The 18,833-nt window shown below is 38.6% G+C and overlaps 1 protein-coding gene across 1 annotated transcript in view; it reads right to left on the bottom strand.

Annotated features, from left to right (window-relative positions):
* The window catches only part of PKHD1L1 (PKHD1 like 1), a 156,303-nt gene that overhangs the window by 51,558 nt on the left and 85,912 nt on the right, over positions 1 to 18,833 (bottom strand). The window contains exons 47-55 of the mRNA XM_045078054.1: positions 17,001 to 17,242; positions 15,824 to 15,960; positions 12,712 to 13,741; positions 12,056 to 12,247; positions 7,920 to 8,071; positions 6,611 to 6,770; positions 5,891 to 6,062; positions 2,188 to 2,276; positions 1,185 to 1,333 (exon numbers count right to left, since the gene is read on the bottom strand). Of these exons, the coding sequence (XP_044933989.1) occupies positions 1,185 to 1,333; positions 2,188 to 2,276; positions 5,891 to 6,062; positions 6,611 to 6,770; positions 7,920 to 8,071; positions 12,056 to 12,247; positions 12,712 to 13,741; positions 15,824 to 15,960; positions 17,001 to 17,242 (2,323 nt within the window). The remainder of the gene's footprint in view (positions 1 to 1,184; positions 1,334 to 2,187; positions 2,277 to 5,890; positions 6,063 to 6,610; positions 6,771 to 7,919; positions 8,072 to 12,055; positions 12,248 to 12,711; positions 13,742 to 15,823; positions 15,961 to 17,000; positions 17,243 to 18,833) is intronic.

Genomic DNA, 18,833 nt, shown 5'->3' with positions numbered 1-18,833 from the left:
GCAGTAAAGCCCTATTTTTTTTATTAAGATTTTATTTATTGGGCAGAGAGACAGAGATCACAAGTAGGCAGAACAGCAGGCAGAGAGAGAGAGGGAAGCAGGCTCCCTACTGAGCAGAGTCCAACTCAGGGCTTGATCCCAGGACCCCGAGATCACGACCTGATCATGAAGGCAGAGGCTTAACCCACTGAGCCACTCAGGTGTCCCATTAAGGCTCTATTTTTATCAAAGAAAAGCTACTACACACTTAAAAAAAAAAAAGATTGTATTTATTTATGAGAGAGAGAGCACGAGAAGGGGAGAGGGTCAGAGGGAGAAGCAGACTTCTGCTGAGCAAGGAACCCAATGTGGGACTCAATCCCAGGACTCCAGGATCATGACCTGAGCCAAAAGCAGTTGCTTAACCAACTGAGCCACCCAGATGCCCACTTCTACTTTTTAAAAAAATTTGAGATAGAGAGCAACAAGAGTGAGAATGAGCTGGGGGAGGGGTAAAGGAAGAGGGAAAAGCAGACTCCCCGATGAGCCAGGAGCCCAATTCCAGGATCCTGGAATCATGACCTGAGCAGAAGGTAGACCCTTAACTGACTAAACCATCCAGACACCCCTAAACACTTACTTTTAACAGCACTTCATAGCTTGTTTCCAGAACTCCTGGGGATTCTCTAGTAGTTAGACCAAGTTGCGGGTTTAGGTTTACCTAATAGTAATACAAATATTCTACATATGATTAAAAATGGGCAAACTTCACAGTAAGAAGTAGCATGATTACTCCCTAAGGAATATGTAGCCACCAGTTGAAAGGAGAGTGGAAATATGTTGGACTTAATGAGGCTTGCGTCTCATAGGTTAGAGTCAATTGGGTTTTTATTCATATTAATTGAATATGCTTTCGTTGTTTTTTTTTTTTAAAGATTTTATTTATTTATTTGACAGAGAGAGATCACAAGTAGGCAGAGACACGGGCAGAGAGAGAGGGAAGCAGGCTCCTTGCTGAGCAGAGAGCCTGATGCAGGACTCGATTCCAGGACTCTGAGATTGTGACCTGAGCCGAAGGCAGAGGCTTAACCCACTGAGCCACCCAGGCGCCCCTGAATATGCTTTCTTGTAATTTTTTTCAGGAAATAGCCAACATCTTAGAATTTGACTAATAAAGGTGTAGACCGTAAGACCCTCCCTCTTACCTGAAGTGATATGTAGGTAGCATTCAGAACAATTTTTCGGTAAGAAGACTCTGCAGCTCCCGTGTTATGTTTATCTTCCAGTTCCAGAACTCCCCAAATAATGAGACTTTCCATTGGTGGAATATCTGTGTCTGCTACAACCCATGTTCCTATAAAACAATATAATATAAGAAATAAAAAACAATATAATATAAGAAATATAATTCGTAATATAGCTTATAGATAAATGAAACAAGGTGGGATTGGGAGGGAGACAAACCATAAGTGACTCTTAATCTCACAAAACAAACTGAGGGTTTCTGGGGGGAGGGGGGCTGGGAGAAGGGGGGTGCGGTTATGGACATTGGGGAGGGTATGTGCTTTGGTAAGTGCTGTGAAGTGTGTAAACCTGGCGATTCACAGACCAGTACCCCGGGGGATAAAAATATATAATATGTTTATAAAAAATAAAAAATTAAAAAGAAAAAATATATAGCTTATAGATAAAAACACTGACACCCTTACCAGTGAGTATTGGTTTCAAAGTTTATAACCCTTTTTCCACACAATGACTTATTCTTGACTCTTCCAGAAAATCTATTATCCTTAATATTCACATTTAAATCCACATAAAACCCAGGGGTGCCTGGGTGGCTCAGTTGGTTAAGTGACTGCCCTCAGCTCAGGTCATGATCCTGGAGTCCCAGGATTGAGTCCCACATGGGGCTCCCTGCTGAGCAGGGAGTCAGCTTCTCCCTCTGACCTTCTCCCCCCTAAGGCTCTCTCACTCTCTCTCTCTCTCAAGTAAATAAATAAAATTTTTAGGAAAAAAAATAAAAAATAAAAAATAAATAAATTCACATAAAACCCAGAAGGCTAGGTCTGGTATCCACAACACACTACTAGAATCCATCTCTTCACATTTGCTCTCTTAAGGGGTGTGGCATAGAGGTGCAATTCTAACGCTGTGCTATCTGTCCTAATGTCACAAACACAGGCATTTTGTCTATGTTTATGTACTTACCTTCAGGAATAACCACATTTGCTCCTGGGTGAGGTATAGTATAATTATTTTCTCGAGATGATTGCCAGAAAGAATCATTGGACCATAAGCTGAAAAGAGAAGAGAAATAGTTCCACTAAGGATTACCTTTACATACTTAATGACCATCTCCTTATACTACATGTTTTGGGATGATAGAACGCAAATTAGAGAATTTACAATTTCAGTAAGCAGGCAAGCTAATAAGTACAATTGGTAGAATACACAACACATATGACTATACGTACAGCTTTTTTTTTTCTCCATTAAAGAAAACTTCCTTTTCATCTACAGTCCGAATCACCTTTTCTCCCACTAAATCCTCATTGTGATACCCAGATTTTAGCCAAAATGTAAATTATTTAATATCCTTATAAGGTAGAAGGGTGCCTGGTGGCTCAATGGATTAAGCATCAGACTCTTGATTTTGGCTCAGGAGATGATCTCAGGGAGAGACTAAGCCCCACTTCAGGCCCTTTGCCTAGTGGGGAATCTACTTGAGATTCCCTCACTCCCTCTCTTTGCCCTTCTCCTGGCTTGCTCTCTCTCTCACTCTATCTCTCAAATGAACAAATCTTGAAAGAAAAAAAAAAAGATTTCACATGGTAGAAAGTGAAAAGAAATTCATCCCTTGTCCTTTAAAGATCCTTACATATGGTGCTACTGCAAGGGGGCAGTGAGAGGATAGGGTTGTTCGATTTTGTGAATGGAAGGCTAGAAGGGTAGTCTCTGAACTGGTAAGGATGCGTCAATGAGGTTAATGCCCTGGGCTGGGATCAGGGATGTCATGTCTGCGACCAGGGATGTCATGTCTGCGACCAGAGTGAAGGTTATGCTCATCTGAAACAGATAGAAAAAGTGCTTTGGAGGAGAAGCAGTCTCCACTTTTCATCATTATACCTTCCAGAAACCACCCCAATGCAAATTGTTGCAAAGAATATTATTATAAAGTTGATGACATTTTCCCACTGGAAAACATTTACAATCAGAGGTTATTTCCAGAACTAGTAAGAAATTTAAAAATTCCATGATACGAATTCTGGAATTCTACAAAACAGTCAATATATAGTTTGGTTGAAGTGTACTTACATTATACATTTGAATTATTAAGTTTTATAACTAAGAAACATGTTAAAATTCATTATAAAAATTTGTTTTACTAGGTTTAAAAGAAAGATTAGCAGTTAATTTAGAATTAACAATAAAACATTATTTCTCAGGAAGCAATTTCCGAGAAGGTTATGTTTAACAATTGTTCTCTTTCTTTTTTTTTCCCTTTAAAATTTCCTACCACTTTTATTTTATTTTTTTTTTTACTTTTAATTTTTTATTTTTTATAAACATATATTTTTATCCCCAGGGGTACAGGTGTTCTCTTTCTAACTAAAAAATCTGACCAGCATTGTATGATTCCATCATTGATTTTATCTAGTTTTTCTCAAGATCAATAGCCTTTCATTCTTATCCCCAACAGCATATGCATGTTATATATTGTTCTTCTTACTGCCCACGGTTATGATCCATAGAGCCTAACACCTCTTAAACAAACCATATGTGTGTTGCATATTAGGGCTTTGTATCCTAATCTTGAGGTACCCATCCTGGATCAAGATTCTGTTTATTTTCACTGATAGCTATCTGTATAATATAAATTAATAAATCCAATTATAGCTATTTCTAGTGAGCAGAACTCATACTGTGAGGGGTGGGGGGAAGCTATATGTTAAGACATATACATTTAGCATACCAACATATTCCTCTATCACATCCTGGTCTAGACCAACCTAAATCTACCATGTGAGTACATAATAAATATTAATTAAATTTTCAATAATTTTATCTACCTTAGACTATATAAGGACTTTTGGCCAATAACCCTGATGACATGTCTCTCTAAATCTTTTCGTGAAAAAAATAAAATAAAATAAAGTCTTTTCAGGAGCCTCCCTCCTCTCTCCACCAGCCCTCTGTAATACTGACAGAGCAGCAAAAGTGATCTTTCCAAAATGTAATTTGGAGTACATTGCTTCTCAGATGAAAATCATTTAAAAGCTTTTTCTATTTCTTAAGACTAACTGCCTGCATGACCTGACTGGTCTGATTTCCACTTGTTTCCAACACCATTTCCAGGCCACTCTCCTCTGCTCACAGGGGTCCAGCTACGCTGTTTTCTCTGTTCTTGGATATGCCAGACTCTTTCCCACAGCAGGACCTCTGCCCAGGATGCTTTCTGTGCCTAGCACCCTCCTCCCCCACCCTTCACATGGTCAGCTCTTCCTCACCCTCTGGGTATCAGCTGGAATGTCCCCTCCTGTGAGAAACTATCCCTCATCACTGTACCAAAAGGAGGTCCCTCCCATACTACTCTCTCCCAGCTGCCTGTCCATTTCCCTTATAACTTTTATCACAACTCACACTCGTGTGCTTTTTTTCATTTACTCTTTTGTTTCCTTGCTTGCTTGTGTTGGCGTCTATCTCTTTGGTTAGAATGGGAGTGGGATGAGTGGGACCACATCTGTGTTGTTTACAATTGACCCTCCAGTGCTCAGCACAGTGCCTGGGCCATAGCAGGTGCTTAAATATTTTTTAATGATCAAATTAATATATCAAAAAATTCAATTATTATCCTTTTTTTTAAAAAATATTTTATTTATTTATTTGACAGACGGAGATTACAAGTAGGCAGAGAGGCAGGCAGAGAGAGGAGAAAGCAGGCTCCCCGCTGAGCAGAGAGCCCGATGTGGGGCTCGATCCCAGGACCCTGGGATCATGACCTGAGCCGAAGACAGAGGCTTTAATCCACTGAGCCACCCAGGTGCCCCTCAATTATTATTCTTATGTACAATAGTTACTGCTGTATCTGTATACTTTGGAATGTAATTCAAGTAATAAAAAACACTTGAGTTGTGTTTGATGCATAGAAGCGGGTTATTATGTGCCCACGAAATGTTAGCTTTTTTCAACACAATTGCTATTTTTATGATTACCATTTGTCCCTAACAGATACAAATATACATCAGATCAGGATCATACTTTTAACGGCCTTAAAAGACTAGTACCAACTCTCACATGCTCGTTCCATGATGTCTGATGATTACTATAACACAAGATAGAGAGTGATGTTCCACATGAAAAATAAAGATAAAGGGTTATGTAAGTTTCAAAGATAGAAAAATCATTTTTAACTGTAAGAATTAACAGATATTAGGGGATCATACATTCGAAACAAAATTAAATAAGTTGTATTATGAGATTTGGCCCTGACAGTTATTGTAGACAAAAAGACACTACCTACTAAGAAAGGATTGGATTAATGAGATTTCATTTCTCTTGCTCTTCCGGAGGTGTCACCAAGAAGTTCTGTGATCTTGGATAATTCACTAAAGGTCACTGACTTCAGCTTTCTCACCTTATCATAAGAGGACTGGTCTAATAGTCCATATCCAACATTCTGCAAGTTACTAAGATTACCGGTAACATTCACACAAAACCTTTTGTGAGATTTTTTTCCATTTTCTCATCAGGGTGGCTATAAGGCCCATGTGAAGTACTGAGTGTGAAAGCGACTTGTGACTTACAAGGCATTGTTCAGGATGAGGACATTATTTTCTCACCCAAGAGTGACATGTGAAAAGAATTCTGTCAAGTGCCATGGAAGGTATTAACAAACAAAAGGCCTATATACTTATATGTGGCTGGTCGCTTCCTGGGAACTGGTTTTCTTGATGGGGGGTGTACAGGAAAGCAGTCCTGGAGAATGCAGCAGTAAGCTTGGAAATTAATAACCACATCTTTCGCATCAGGATCCAGGGTCCCAGAAATGGGCTGGCTCTGCTGAACGTCATTTCGTCCTGACACTGAAAGTGAAACAATTTAAATTAATATGATGATGAAATGTAGACAAAATCATGGCAATTTGAAAATATTCTTTAGAAGATAACTTGGTAGAGGTTCAAATGTATGGGATATGTATGAAAAAATTCTGATGAAAAGCACATGTCTTATTGAGAAGCACACAAAATGTCCTGACCAAAAAAAAAAAATTTTGGAACTCAAAATTTATTCTTGAATATTTTTTAGTTCCGCCAAATAATAAAATGCTAAAACATGAAACAAAATATTTGACAGCTTCCTTTGTACTCATTTCCCCTAATTTTGTGAAATAAATGTTAGGGCCATTTGTAACCATGTTGGCATTATCTCCAAACATAAAATGTAAGCTCTTTATTCAACTCAAGGTCTTTTTCAACATAAATTTAATCTCCAATCCTTTTACTCAGCAAACATTTCTTGAATCATACTATACAGAGGACACTCTATAACATATTTGCCCATTAAGCAATTTTTCTCTTCCTTCAGACAAAGCATTGGATAAAATAATCACTTTTGCCTAATGAATACATACCCAAGTAATATAGAGTACTTGTGTTTGCTTCAAGGTGCCAGTCTCCATTCTTGCTAGTATTCCAACTCAGCGGATTTGAAGAGCCATTCCTCATGTCAATAACTTTAAACATATCAGGATTTTGAGTGAAGTTATGAGATACAATTACATAATCTTCTTCCTAGAAGTGTTTGCCCCCAAATATGATTTTATATGTCAATATCCTGCATAACATACATTAATTTTGATGACATATAATTAGCCCTTATATTTAGACTCAAGTTTTGGTGTTAGTTTGTCATCCTACTTTCATATTTTGTTTAGCAACATTTTATATGCCTATGACAAAAATGCTAACTCTATCTGAAGGCAATGATAATCTTTCTGTACACACACACGCGCGTATTTGGAGAATGTTTTATTTCTGTAGTATTTGAAAAGATTTAAAACAATGCTCGGTCTTATTCTTGGATGTACATATGCAGTGTAAGTAGAAGAACACATATGGGGATGAAAACACCCAGTTCATTGGTGACCACTGGAGGTGGAGAGTGGGGAATGCGATAGAGGGGGCCATAGAGGGGGCTTTCATTTCATCAAAAATGTTTATTTCTCTAAAAAAAAAAATTAGGGATGCCTGAGTGGCTCAGTTGGTTGAGCAGCTGCCTTCAGCTCAGGTCATGATCCCAGCGTCATGGGATCGAGTCCCACATTGGGCTCCTTGCTCCGCGGGGAGCCTGCTTCTCCCTCTGACTCTGCCTGCCACTCTGTCTACCTGTGCTTACTCTCGCTCGCTCTCTCTCTGACAAATAAATAAATAAAATCTTTAAAAAAAAATAAAATAAATAAAAAAAATAAAAAGTAAAAATTCAAAGAATGTTTCACAGAAACATTTACAGAATGATCATTTATAGAATGATCCAGATAGAGCTCGGTGGTGGGCACACCTATGACAGGAATTGGCCGGTCATTGTCTATATTTGGTATATTTTAAAATACAAATTCTAAAGTCCTTACCTGGTACCTGGAATATCATAAGCACTCAATAAATGTTAGTTACTTTCATGGTAATAATAAGAGGACCCAAGCTTAGTATTTGGGGGAATATGGCAAAGATATGGCTTACATCTGATTCCTCACAAAGTTCCTTTTTTTAGCTTGCTTCTTCGATTTAGGGTAGGTCATGAAGTGTGTGAGGACTTCGACAGGTCAGCATGTGAGGCAAGCACATTCTGGGCCTAACAACTGGTCTAAGGATAGGAAGTAGGCTGCATTCGCATAATATACAGTCATCATTATTAGAAGATGAACTTTATAGCTCTTTGTTTACCTTAAATCCATAGAATGTTGATGTATAGGATATATTCGTTATGTGATCTACATCTTTAAAATACCAATTAATGTGCTTTGCATTTGGAATTAGAGCCATCCATCCAGACATATGAGTCAGTCGTTTCTTCTGAAAGGGAACAATGCTTGTGCCTGTAGCAGAATATAAAACAAACAAATAACAGTGATCTCCACCTCTAGAAAATTACTTTTTTTTTTTTTTTTTTACAAACAAGTGCAAATGGGAAAAATTAGCCTAGTCTTTGGAAGTGTCTGAAGAGGTCAGAATACCATTTCATTACTATGTTCTAAATGTCTTTGTTAACTGAAGGTTCCAATGTTTCATATTACACTTAACTGAAACATAAAGTGCCTTCTCATTTGGAATTCTGAATTGAGATGAAGTCTTTATTGCTTGCGGAAGATAAAATTCAAACATGATGATTAGGGACTACTATGACAGAAGTGCTTAAATATATTAACACAATTCTTTAAATACCATTGATCTAAAACAAGATTGTTATTCTTTTAAGAGTGTTAATTAATTCAGGATGCTTGATTTATAGGGTATGCAAATATAAGTTCTAATTCTTTATTAGATTCTCCGGTATTTGTTGAGTTTATCAAAACCCGCATGACAAGTTCTAATAGAAAGTTTTAATTTGAAGCTCTTAAGAATCTAGGCTACCATCAGACTTAACCACGAACACTGGCCATGACACCCTAAGGTTTGTGAATGACAAACTTGCAACCTAAATTACTTGTTATGGGAAAAAACAAACTACTTGATTTGGTAACGCTTTGTTCATGAAAGCGTACCTGACAACTTCAGGTAAAGATTTGAAAAGATTTCTTACAATATAAAGAAGACATGACTAATTGCCCATATTCTATTTTTTTCCCCCTCCATCCCCTCTCTCTTTTCATCTTTGATTGACTTTCATGTTAAATTTGCAAACTCTTCCCTTGCAAATTTACAGGGAGGAAGCTAGATGAAAGATTATGAAATAAACTGTCATTCTTTTTCTTTGAAGAATAAGGCAAAAAAGTTCCAATATCAAGGAGGAACAAATTTATTAATTCTTAGGCTCATGAATTAGCATTATATTTAGAAAGACCATGAGCAAAGACCTTAAAAATATACAGTTCCAAAAGACCTGCCGGGTACGAGAGCTATGATTAGATTCCTCAGTAAATATTCATTTCTTTGTCTGTCCTTGAGTGCAGAGTAGACATCCCTAACCTGTTGATGTTGGTGATGGGACAGTCCTAAACATCTGAGAAGTATTTGCTGGATGAAGCTTGCCATCTTGAACCTCTACCACTGCAATGAAAAGAGCCTGCCCTGGGTCGCTGGCTCTCCGTTCAGCCTGCGCTCTGTAATAAATACATGCGGGAAACTGAGGGAGGAGCAAAGCCCAGTGGATCCTCACCTTCAAGCACAGCATCCTATCTGAGCACAACCAAAATCAACCAATCCAGTCCTCAGACATGAGAGTGAAAAACAATGATTGTAGGTTTAAGCTCTTCAGTTTGGGGATAGTCTGTCATGAAGCAACAGCTGACTTACATAAGAGTTCATGAAAATCATCCAAAACCTCCAGAATTTGCTCTACATTTGGTAGAACCAAATTCCACTGAAGTTTTCTGATGCTTGGAATTATACTTTAACCTGAATTTGCTTGATAATTCTCTTTTTGTAAGTAAAACTAATTGTGAGGTGCCTGGGTGGTTCAGTTAAGCATTCAACTCTTGATTTTGGCTAAGGCCATGATCGCAGGGTCATGATAGCAAGCCCCACATCAGTCTCCCTGCTTGCTGGGCATGGTGCCTCTGTTCTTCTGTCCCTTCCTTCTCATGCTCTTCCCTTCTCTCTAAAATGGATAAATACATTAAAAAAAAACCTTATTGTCATTTTTCATAGTTATTTGTGTTTCCTTAATTTTTTCAGAAGCACTCATTTTTAGTATGTTGATTTTAAGCATCTTGGACTGAAATCTGAAGTTGATATTTTAAAAAAATATTACTAAGAATAAGTGTCTGAAATTAATCTACCATCTGGTCTATAATATCACTAATAGTACATGTCTCAAATTAATTTGCCATCTGGTCTAACTTTACAAAGATATTCATAAAGATACATATATTCACACATATACACATAAAGCTATACACATCATATGATCATGCATGAGACACTTTGATAAAATTATCTAAAGTTATATATAAAGTTATATGTCCAATCTTATTTCCCACTGTTGTAGTATATTTGTTCAATTTTTGATTCATTTAATATACATATATAAAATGAAAACAAGTGTTCTATTTTTTCTGTACTAAATCATTTTATTTGGCTTTAATGCAGATAAAAAAAGAGTCAAATATTCTCAACTATGAAAGCTGTTTTATTTTTTATGTCACACTAAAAAGAAAAGTACCTGGAGTGATGTTTTCTCTACTCTGTAATTTGGTCTGAGTACTACAACTAATTCCATTGCAATTCAATAGTTACTGAGTTCCTACTATTTGCAATGTCTTGTGTTGAGTTATGTGGGTGACAGGAAGATAAATTTATAGATCTTTCCACCAAGGTGTTCAGTTTAGTAATTAAATAAAAATCTTTATTCCTGAAAGGATCTGGCAAAAAGGCCCAGAGAGACTTTACAAGAAAGCTACAATCTCATAAATTCAGAAGTATTAGATTTGCCGAATCAAAAATAAAAACACAAAACTTCTCTCTAAATCATCACTACTGCCACCACTAATAACAAAAAAAAAAACTCCAAAATATTTAAAATGTTTAAATATTACTGCTTAAAAATTAATTGTGTAAGGTATATATATATCTCTCTTATCTTGCTGTATATTTAAAATAATTTACCCAGGGTGGTTCTACATTTCTGATATATTATCTTACACTATAAAATTATCTTAGACTGTTTTATAAAAATCTAATGTTCAATCTATTCACAGGTATGTCATAAAGTATTTGGAGATATGATTGAAAGTCTTATCATAAATAAGTATTTTATAACATAGTAGTGGGAAATACTAACATACTACCTCACCAGATAAAATAACATCATTTGCTTTTGATGTTTTGGCTCCTTTTAGTTTTAGCCTTTCAGAAAACTTTTACAGCTACTGTGCTTAAAATACTGTTTATTGTACCATAGTCTCTAAAAGTTTAAGTAATGTTGCTCCATTCTGGACATCTGATTATCGGAAGAAAAGAAATGGCTGCTAGGTTCATAACATGAAGTCACCGAGGCAATGAGTATAACCATTACCCAGAGAGTAGGTGTATGTCCCTTTCAATTCATAGGAGGAAGAAACTCTAGTAAGAATGTTCTAAAGCTAACTATAATAACTGATAACATCATAATAAATGATAAAAGAGGCGCTGCATACTTACTCTTTTTCTTACAGATTCATTGTTTGCCATACTCCATGAGTTTGGACAAAAGGAGGCAGAAGAAGAAGCAAGGCAAGGAGGAATGTGAAATGAACTACTTCTTCCCCCGACTCTCTCCCTGTGAGGTTGTAGGGGGTTCTTGGTGGGCTCCTGCCTCTCTCAACCAAAGGGCCATCCCCATTTACCTTCCTTGTTTGGCTGGTGCAATCGCCAGATAGATCATGAGTAATGACAGCAAATTAATGCAACTGAGTCTGGTAATGATGTCGAGCTCATCTGATATTCCAAGTACGGTATCGTTACTGAAACAGATGAGCAAACCGGCAATCCTTGGTACCTGGTGTATAGCTACTGACCTAAGAAATGCTCCCTCATCCCATTTCAATCATCAGAGATAATCAAAAGGGTCTGCCTCCACTGGCAGGGATGATGGTATATCTTATCATCTTGCTCCAAGGACGATGTCAACTTTCCTACTCTCTGTTGTAATATTGTCTGGAGGTTTCTTGAGCAAGCAGAACATTGTGCTGGCCCACGTATTTACTCAATACTCTTTACATGCCCATTTGGGGGTGTGTTATTTGTTTCCTGCCTGGTTACTGACTGATACAAACATACTTTTCCCATGTTCCAACCAGTGACTGACAACTTAAAAAAGATGATGATGAAAATAGAAAACCATATTTAAGTCAGTAGCTTCTATTATATTATATTCCACTTACCAAAAGAGTCTGAGAGAACCACATCCTTTTCAAGCAGAGATACCGGAGAAGGTTTGTTGAATGCCAAGCGGTGGAAACTGACTGAGGTGTCACAGACAGCCCCTGGGAACCCAATGCTCCACTCGGCTTCTTGAGTGCAGTGAGAAGGGTCCAGCAGTGAGCTGTGTGGAATGACGGTGTGTCCTCTGTGACCTGGGAGATGGACATAACAGCATGTTTCCTATATCATGTAAGAAAACTAAAAAACAAAACAAAACAGGATCCCCAAATCTACAACATATAGCTACTGTGACCCATAGCACCAGTAGCAAACTCTAAAAGTCCTGGTGCATTTTGCAGGGGGGTGTTTGAAGGGTGAGGTCAACATGGGACAAGAGGACCCCATGCAAAGGCTTTGTAGTGGACTCTTCAGTCAGGGAGCCAAGTGCAAATGCAAGAAAAAAACGGTATTTTAGGAGGCTGCATTTGACCATTTGGGTCTCTTCCAGCAAAGAATGTCTCATCTGTGCCTAGTGTTGACCTATATCCTCAAATCACTCACAAAGTTTGGTACTGGGTAAGACCTGTGATTCATGTGCATCTGCTTTGACAATTCAACTCTCTGTGTTAACACAAATATGTTTCCAATTTATCAGAAATCAGAACATAACATTTACCTGTAAGGGAACCATCAACATCAATCAGTACCGCTTCATGTTCCCATCGAAAACCAGCCTTGTTTGGTGTGTGAAAATACTGGATGTCAACAAATTTTGCACTCCAGCCTCCACATCTCTCATTACACACTCCAGTGATGGACGTCACTCCCAAAGCTACACACTTGGGACGGTCAAAGTTCATAAATTGTACAGATGATACAGTCAAGCCTTCACTAAATGGGAGAATAAGGCCTTTCCTTGTGCAAAATGCTGACCCCATTCCCAGTTCATCAAGATGCCCAATTATTTTGGCATTTTTAATCACTGCTCCATTGGTTTCACCCCATCCTCCAACATAAGGAGCCAGAATCCTCTTGGTCTCGATTCCAGCCTCAAAATTATTTACCATCACAAAGTTACGGAACTGAAGGGCACCTCCATTGACCCATTCAGCTCCTTTTTCACAGTTCCAAGTAGTCAGCGAATTAAATATTGCAGGCACTGGTACTGTAGAAGTACAAGCTCCTGTTTCCATGGGGAAATATTCTTCAAATATCCACAATCCAAACCAACCTTGAGAATGAACAGTGTTGTTAAAGAATTCTCCAAGAGGAACTCTTTTTTGGCAAATGTTTCGGTCATAGGATGGCCCATCAGGGTGGTTATTCATTCGGTACCAAAAGCCAAAGTGAGTACCACCAGCAGCCACATTGTGTCGTATGGTGTTGTTTGGGTTCGTTACCCAAAATGCAGCCGGGGTCACATCATCATTCAGAAGACTTGTACTTTGCTGCACAAATACTGCCAAGTTATACTGCAAGATGTTGCCATGTTCAATACCGTCTTCTATAAAAAACGCTCCTCCCTTGATATCATATATAACATTCCGCTCCACCAGCAGGTGATGTGTGTTATGGATGGTGACGGCTCTGTTATAGGTCTGGTGAATTGCACAGCCTCTTACATAAGAGTTAAACTGTAAATCTCCAAGCAGGTGCCAATGTATTGGATAACGCCCCAACCGGAAAGCCTGGCCAGCATGGAATATCTGTCAAGCCCAGAAATCATAGCTATTTAGTGATACACATAGACTCATAATGTGCCTGGCTTCTGTCTTCTTTTTTCAAAATAATCTCCAATATAATAATAATAATAATAATAATAATTAATACATTTATATCTTCCATAGCATTCACATTCATCATTTGAAAATGTTGTGTGACCTTCAACCCACATTCTTTTATTCAATATATAGCAGCCCATACTTGTTACCAAATGAATGAACAAAGCTCACCTTTGGATCTTCTGCTTTTCACTTCAGTCTATTACTAAACTTGCATGTTTAGCAATATAAAACCTCCCAAATACTTATTTTTCTCCTTCACTTTGATTCTTATATAATAATCAGAAACATTGCTTGAATGTTTGCCATGTGCCAGATATTGTGCTGTGTTGTGTATGCATGATCACAGCTGTCACCATGGTCCTACAAGTAGCCAGTGATCATCAACTTCATTTTATAGATGAAGACATTGAAATTCACAAATGCCAAGCATCTTGTTAATGGTTATAAAACTCCATTCAAATCCAAGGTGGTCTGATCCTACATTTGGTGCCATTATTAACCACTGTGCTGTGCTTTCTTTCAATAGGTCTACAGTCTAGTAATTTAATACAGAGGATGTCAGTGTCTGAGTATGTGTACAAGTGTGTGTGTGTGTGTGTGTGTGAGAGATGATCCCAGAAGGTTAGGAAGTAAGATGGTAGGGCACCTACTTATTTTTATTCTTCATCTAAAAATTTAAAATTAGCTATTATTAATAACCTATACCTAAGATTGACCCTGGCAACCTCACTCAGTCCATATCTCAGATGTCACATCTGTGTCACATATTCTAGGAGGAAGGGAAGTTTCATAAAATACAAATGTGGACTCTCTCAGCCCCAATATGTTATTTGTAGTATAGGTGTTCTCAGTGTAATAGATTTATAGATTTTTACTATCCCTCTCTCTCTCCTACACTCCCTCCCCCTGCCCCCTTCCTTCCTTCCTTCCTACCTACCTATCTTCCTTCCTTCCTCCTCCCCTAACTAAATATTAACAAAAAAGGGCTCAACTCTGATTATATAGACTGAATATGAGTAAGATACAGAGGAGCTCCTAATCTCTTGGGGATAACTTGCATATTTATTCATTTACTTATATGTTGGTTCAATTAACAATCAGTTGAGAAACTGTTATATGCCAAGTACTGTTTTAACCACATGAGAATCAGCAGAAAACCGGAAAGACAAAATCTCTGAACTAATTGAATTTTTGCTCTAGAGGGAGAGATCGAAAATAGATATAAGTCAGGAGTTATGAGTAAATAAAGGAAAACAGGTTTGGGCAATTATTTCCAGTAAAGGTGGTGAGGAGAGAACCCTTGAGGAGACACCGAGTGAAATGAATGTGAACCACACACGCATTTGGTAGAGGAGAATTCCAAGCATAAGGAAGAGCAAAGGGAAGGAACCTGAGACAGAAATATGCCTGGCATGGTCAGTGGATATAAAGAGGCCCATGTAGCCAGCATGGCATGAGCTAGGGGTAGAATCAAAGGAGGTAAAGTCAAAGACCGGCTGAGGGACAGGTTGTGTGTGTCCTACGGGAAGGACTTGTGCTTTTTGTTTTAGGTGTAATAAGAAGCCATTAAACAGAGGGCAACAACATCTAATGTATACTTAAAAATGTTCATTTGGTTGTGGTGTGGAGATTCTGCTAGAGAAAGGGTAGATGTGAGATGATGACTTAGGAGAAAATGACAGTAGTTAGGTCAGCGGGGACAGTGGCTTGGGTGGGGATCAGGTAGCAGCAGTGGAGAGAGATTCGATGCGGGTCCTTGCATTTTTTGGGCAGTGTGGATAGAACTTATTGATGAATTTGATGCGGCGTGTGAGAAAAACAGAGAAACAAAATTTTGGCATGATTAAATGGGTGAATAATTGGGTGTTTCAAAACTGCGTGTTTACTTATCCATCTCCTCTGCCAGATTATAAGCAGCAGGTGACAAATAGCAGGTGTTCAGCATTTACTCATTTATGGATAACCTTTGGCAAACCATCATGATGTACCAGTAACGCTTCTTACCTCGACATATTCTATTCTCCCAGTTACCATGTTAGCACCAGGTATAGGAGCATGAAACATAATGCAGCCTCCAAACTGGTCACTTCCTATTTCCTCTCCAAACTTGCCTTGGAAGCATGTCTGTGTAGCAAATTCACCTTTAAAAATAATTTTTAAGACGACATAAAGAAAAACCATGGCAAAAATCCTCTCATCATTTTAAGATTTCTCCCATACCTAATTACATCTTTTTATTCAGGTATCGTTTTAATCTCATCCTGGGACATAATTATGGGCGTTCATATCATTGCCTCCTCTAAATAGCAAGCAAGGGATGTACCTTGTCTTGTTCCCCTTTGCATTTCCTAAAGCACCAATTACAGAATCTTTCAAAGACACCAAATAAATATTTGAATGGTTGAATGAATACTGATAAAGGTATTTTCTCTTATCATCTCTGAAGCTTTGCCCCAAGATTTGGGAATTAACATAATGCAATCTTCTATTCGTATAGCCCTAGAATATGCATTTTGTCACTTAATTCTTATAACTGTCGTAAGTGGACAGAACAGGAAATATTCTTATTTTAAACAGGATGAAATGAGGTTTCATGAACTGGAATCAGAATGTAGATTATTTGAAACAATTATTTGACACTGAATCCAGGGAGCCTTGCTTCATTTATCCCATCGAAGGAAAGGCTATACTTAAGCTCTGTTTGTTAGTATTTGACAACATACTGGATTGTAATGGTATTAGTTACTACATAAAAGTATCTATCTATCTACCTGCATCCACACAGGCACACACAGAACTGTGGTAAGTTAAGCAGAGCTATGTTATCAGTTCTATCTAATGACAGTTGAGTGGAAGAGACACATGCCACTTCAGGACCAAAGTAATTAAGTGCTGTTGCCTGACTCCCTGGCCATCACATGACTTCTTCTGTCCCAGAGATCATGGAGACTTCTTTCGAGGGGGAGCCTGGAGAAGCCCAGATCTTGGAATCAGTACAGTGAGCATGTTGGACACATGCAGCATGAATGAGAAATAAATCTTTCTCATTTGAAATCACTGCCATTTGGGGCGTCTTTGCTTAGTCTGGCAGTTTTCAACTGGGGGTGATTTTGCTCCCAGGGACCGTTTTTGCAATGCCTGGAAACGATTTAAGTTGACACACTCTGGCTGCTAAAATTACCAGTGTCAAATCCATCAGGACATGCTGGAATTTTGTTATTCCACTCCACGTTGTCAGATCCTCTTATTAAAATATTTCTTGTAAGAATTCCGACTTCGGCTCTCGCCTCGAACAGCGTTCCATCAGGAAGTGTGACAATGATTCCTAAGTGTGTGTAATTTAGCGGATCAGTTAGCATTATCTCTGTGCCATCGGCAGAGACAGATGCGATGGTCCTTTTCTCATTCTCTCGTTGACTGTGTCTGTAAAAATTTTAACACAAAAACTTTCAAAATTAATCTAAATCAACATAATCTTGTTTTAGTGCATTTGCTCTTATGGTCTTTAAACACTTCATCTGTAAAATAGGACATTTTAAAATGTCACATAATATTCTGAAGAGGAATTTGAAAATGGTCTCTAAGTCTTTCTTAGAGTAACTGAATACATTTTACAAATGAATTTCAATTAAATCAGTATTTTCCAAGTGCTATCGTTGTTCAGAGAACTGTACTAATTCCTATAAAGTATGCAAAAGAACTATTCATTTATAGCTTTGAAGATCACACCTAGTGGTTCTCAACTGAGGACGATTATATTCCCCCCGCCCCCCAAGAGACACTTGGCAACACCTGCACACTTTTTTGCTTGTCACAAATCAGGAGGTGCTACTGGCATCTTGTGGAGAGTGGCCAAAGATTTTAGAAACATCCTTTAGTACACAGGCAGCTCCACACAACAAAGACTTGTCAGGTTCAATGTGTCAACAGCCCTAGAGTTGAGAAACCCTCACAGAGGAAGCCACTGCAGGTTCCTGAGAAGGGGAAAGAAAGGACTGAGGAAAGTTTCAGAGGTCTCATTTCTACTACTACTTCTCTCTCTTTCCTTTTTTAAAAAGATTTTATTTATTTGTTTGTTTATTTATTTATTAGACAGAGAGACAGCGAGAGAGAGAACACAAGCAAGGGGAGTGAGAGAGGGAGAAGAAGGCTTCCCGCCAAGCAGGGAGCCCACCACAGGGCTTGATCCCAGGACCTGATCTTGACCTGAGCCAAGGGCAGACATTTAACCACTGAGCCCCCCGGTGCCCCTCGACCACTTCTTCAGTACACTTCCAAGTCCAGCCACAGCCAAAAGTTTTATCAATTCTGTAATACTCATTCACATATTTCATTGTTCAGGAAACATTTACTCTATGTCCCACGTGTTTTCTAGGCACAGAGCTAAGGAGGCCAAGTAGAAGGCGGTCCGACTTTCAGAAGACCGTGTCAGTGCCCAGTGGTACATTATCTGCTGCAGTACAGGTGGTGCAAAGGAGGTAAGCTCAGGGGAGTCACTTCTGTGTCCTCCTGACATTCCTTTTTGACTCTTTTCTCCCTTAACACATCTTTTCCCTCTTTTAAACATAAGTTTAAATGACGAGGTCACAAGCGAACTATGTGAAAAGTCACCTCTCTCGACTTTCCCAGCCCTTCTTCTGGCTTCCCAGCACATTCTTCCCAATGCCCTGTCTGGGCTCATTTTGACCCCACTGCGGTCCCCTCGCATCTGCCACCGCCGGCCTGTCTGCTGCCCCACCCTTTCTACTACCTGGCTCCTCCTCCAGGTAAGGCCCCTAGAGATGAAGTCATTCTGTAGGCTGAGCACTTAGTACAGTACCAGGCACAACTCACTAACAGTGGTTGATGGATTCAATGAATTAATGCAGAGTGGATTTGTGAGGGGGAGAAAACAAAGCAATGGAGTGTGGATGGGAAGGTGATGTCATATTCCAGGTGTGAGGGACAGAGTCTAAATTAAACTGAGAGCAAGGAAAGAAGAAAGAGATGTTGCAAGGGCACAACCCAAAGAACC

This window comes from Mustela putorius, unplaced genomic scaffold (genome assembly GCF_011764305.1).
Source record: "Mustela putorius furo isolate JIRA1106 unplaced genomic scaffold, ASM1176430v1.1 tig00000228_pilon_pilon_pilon, whole genome shotgun sequence".
Taxonomy (NCBI): Eukaryota; Metazoa; Chordata; class Mammalia; order Carnivora; family Mustelidae; genus Mustela; species Mustela putorius.
This window is presented reverse-complemented; position numbering and strand designations above follow the sequence as displayed.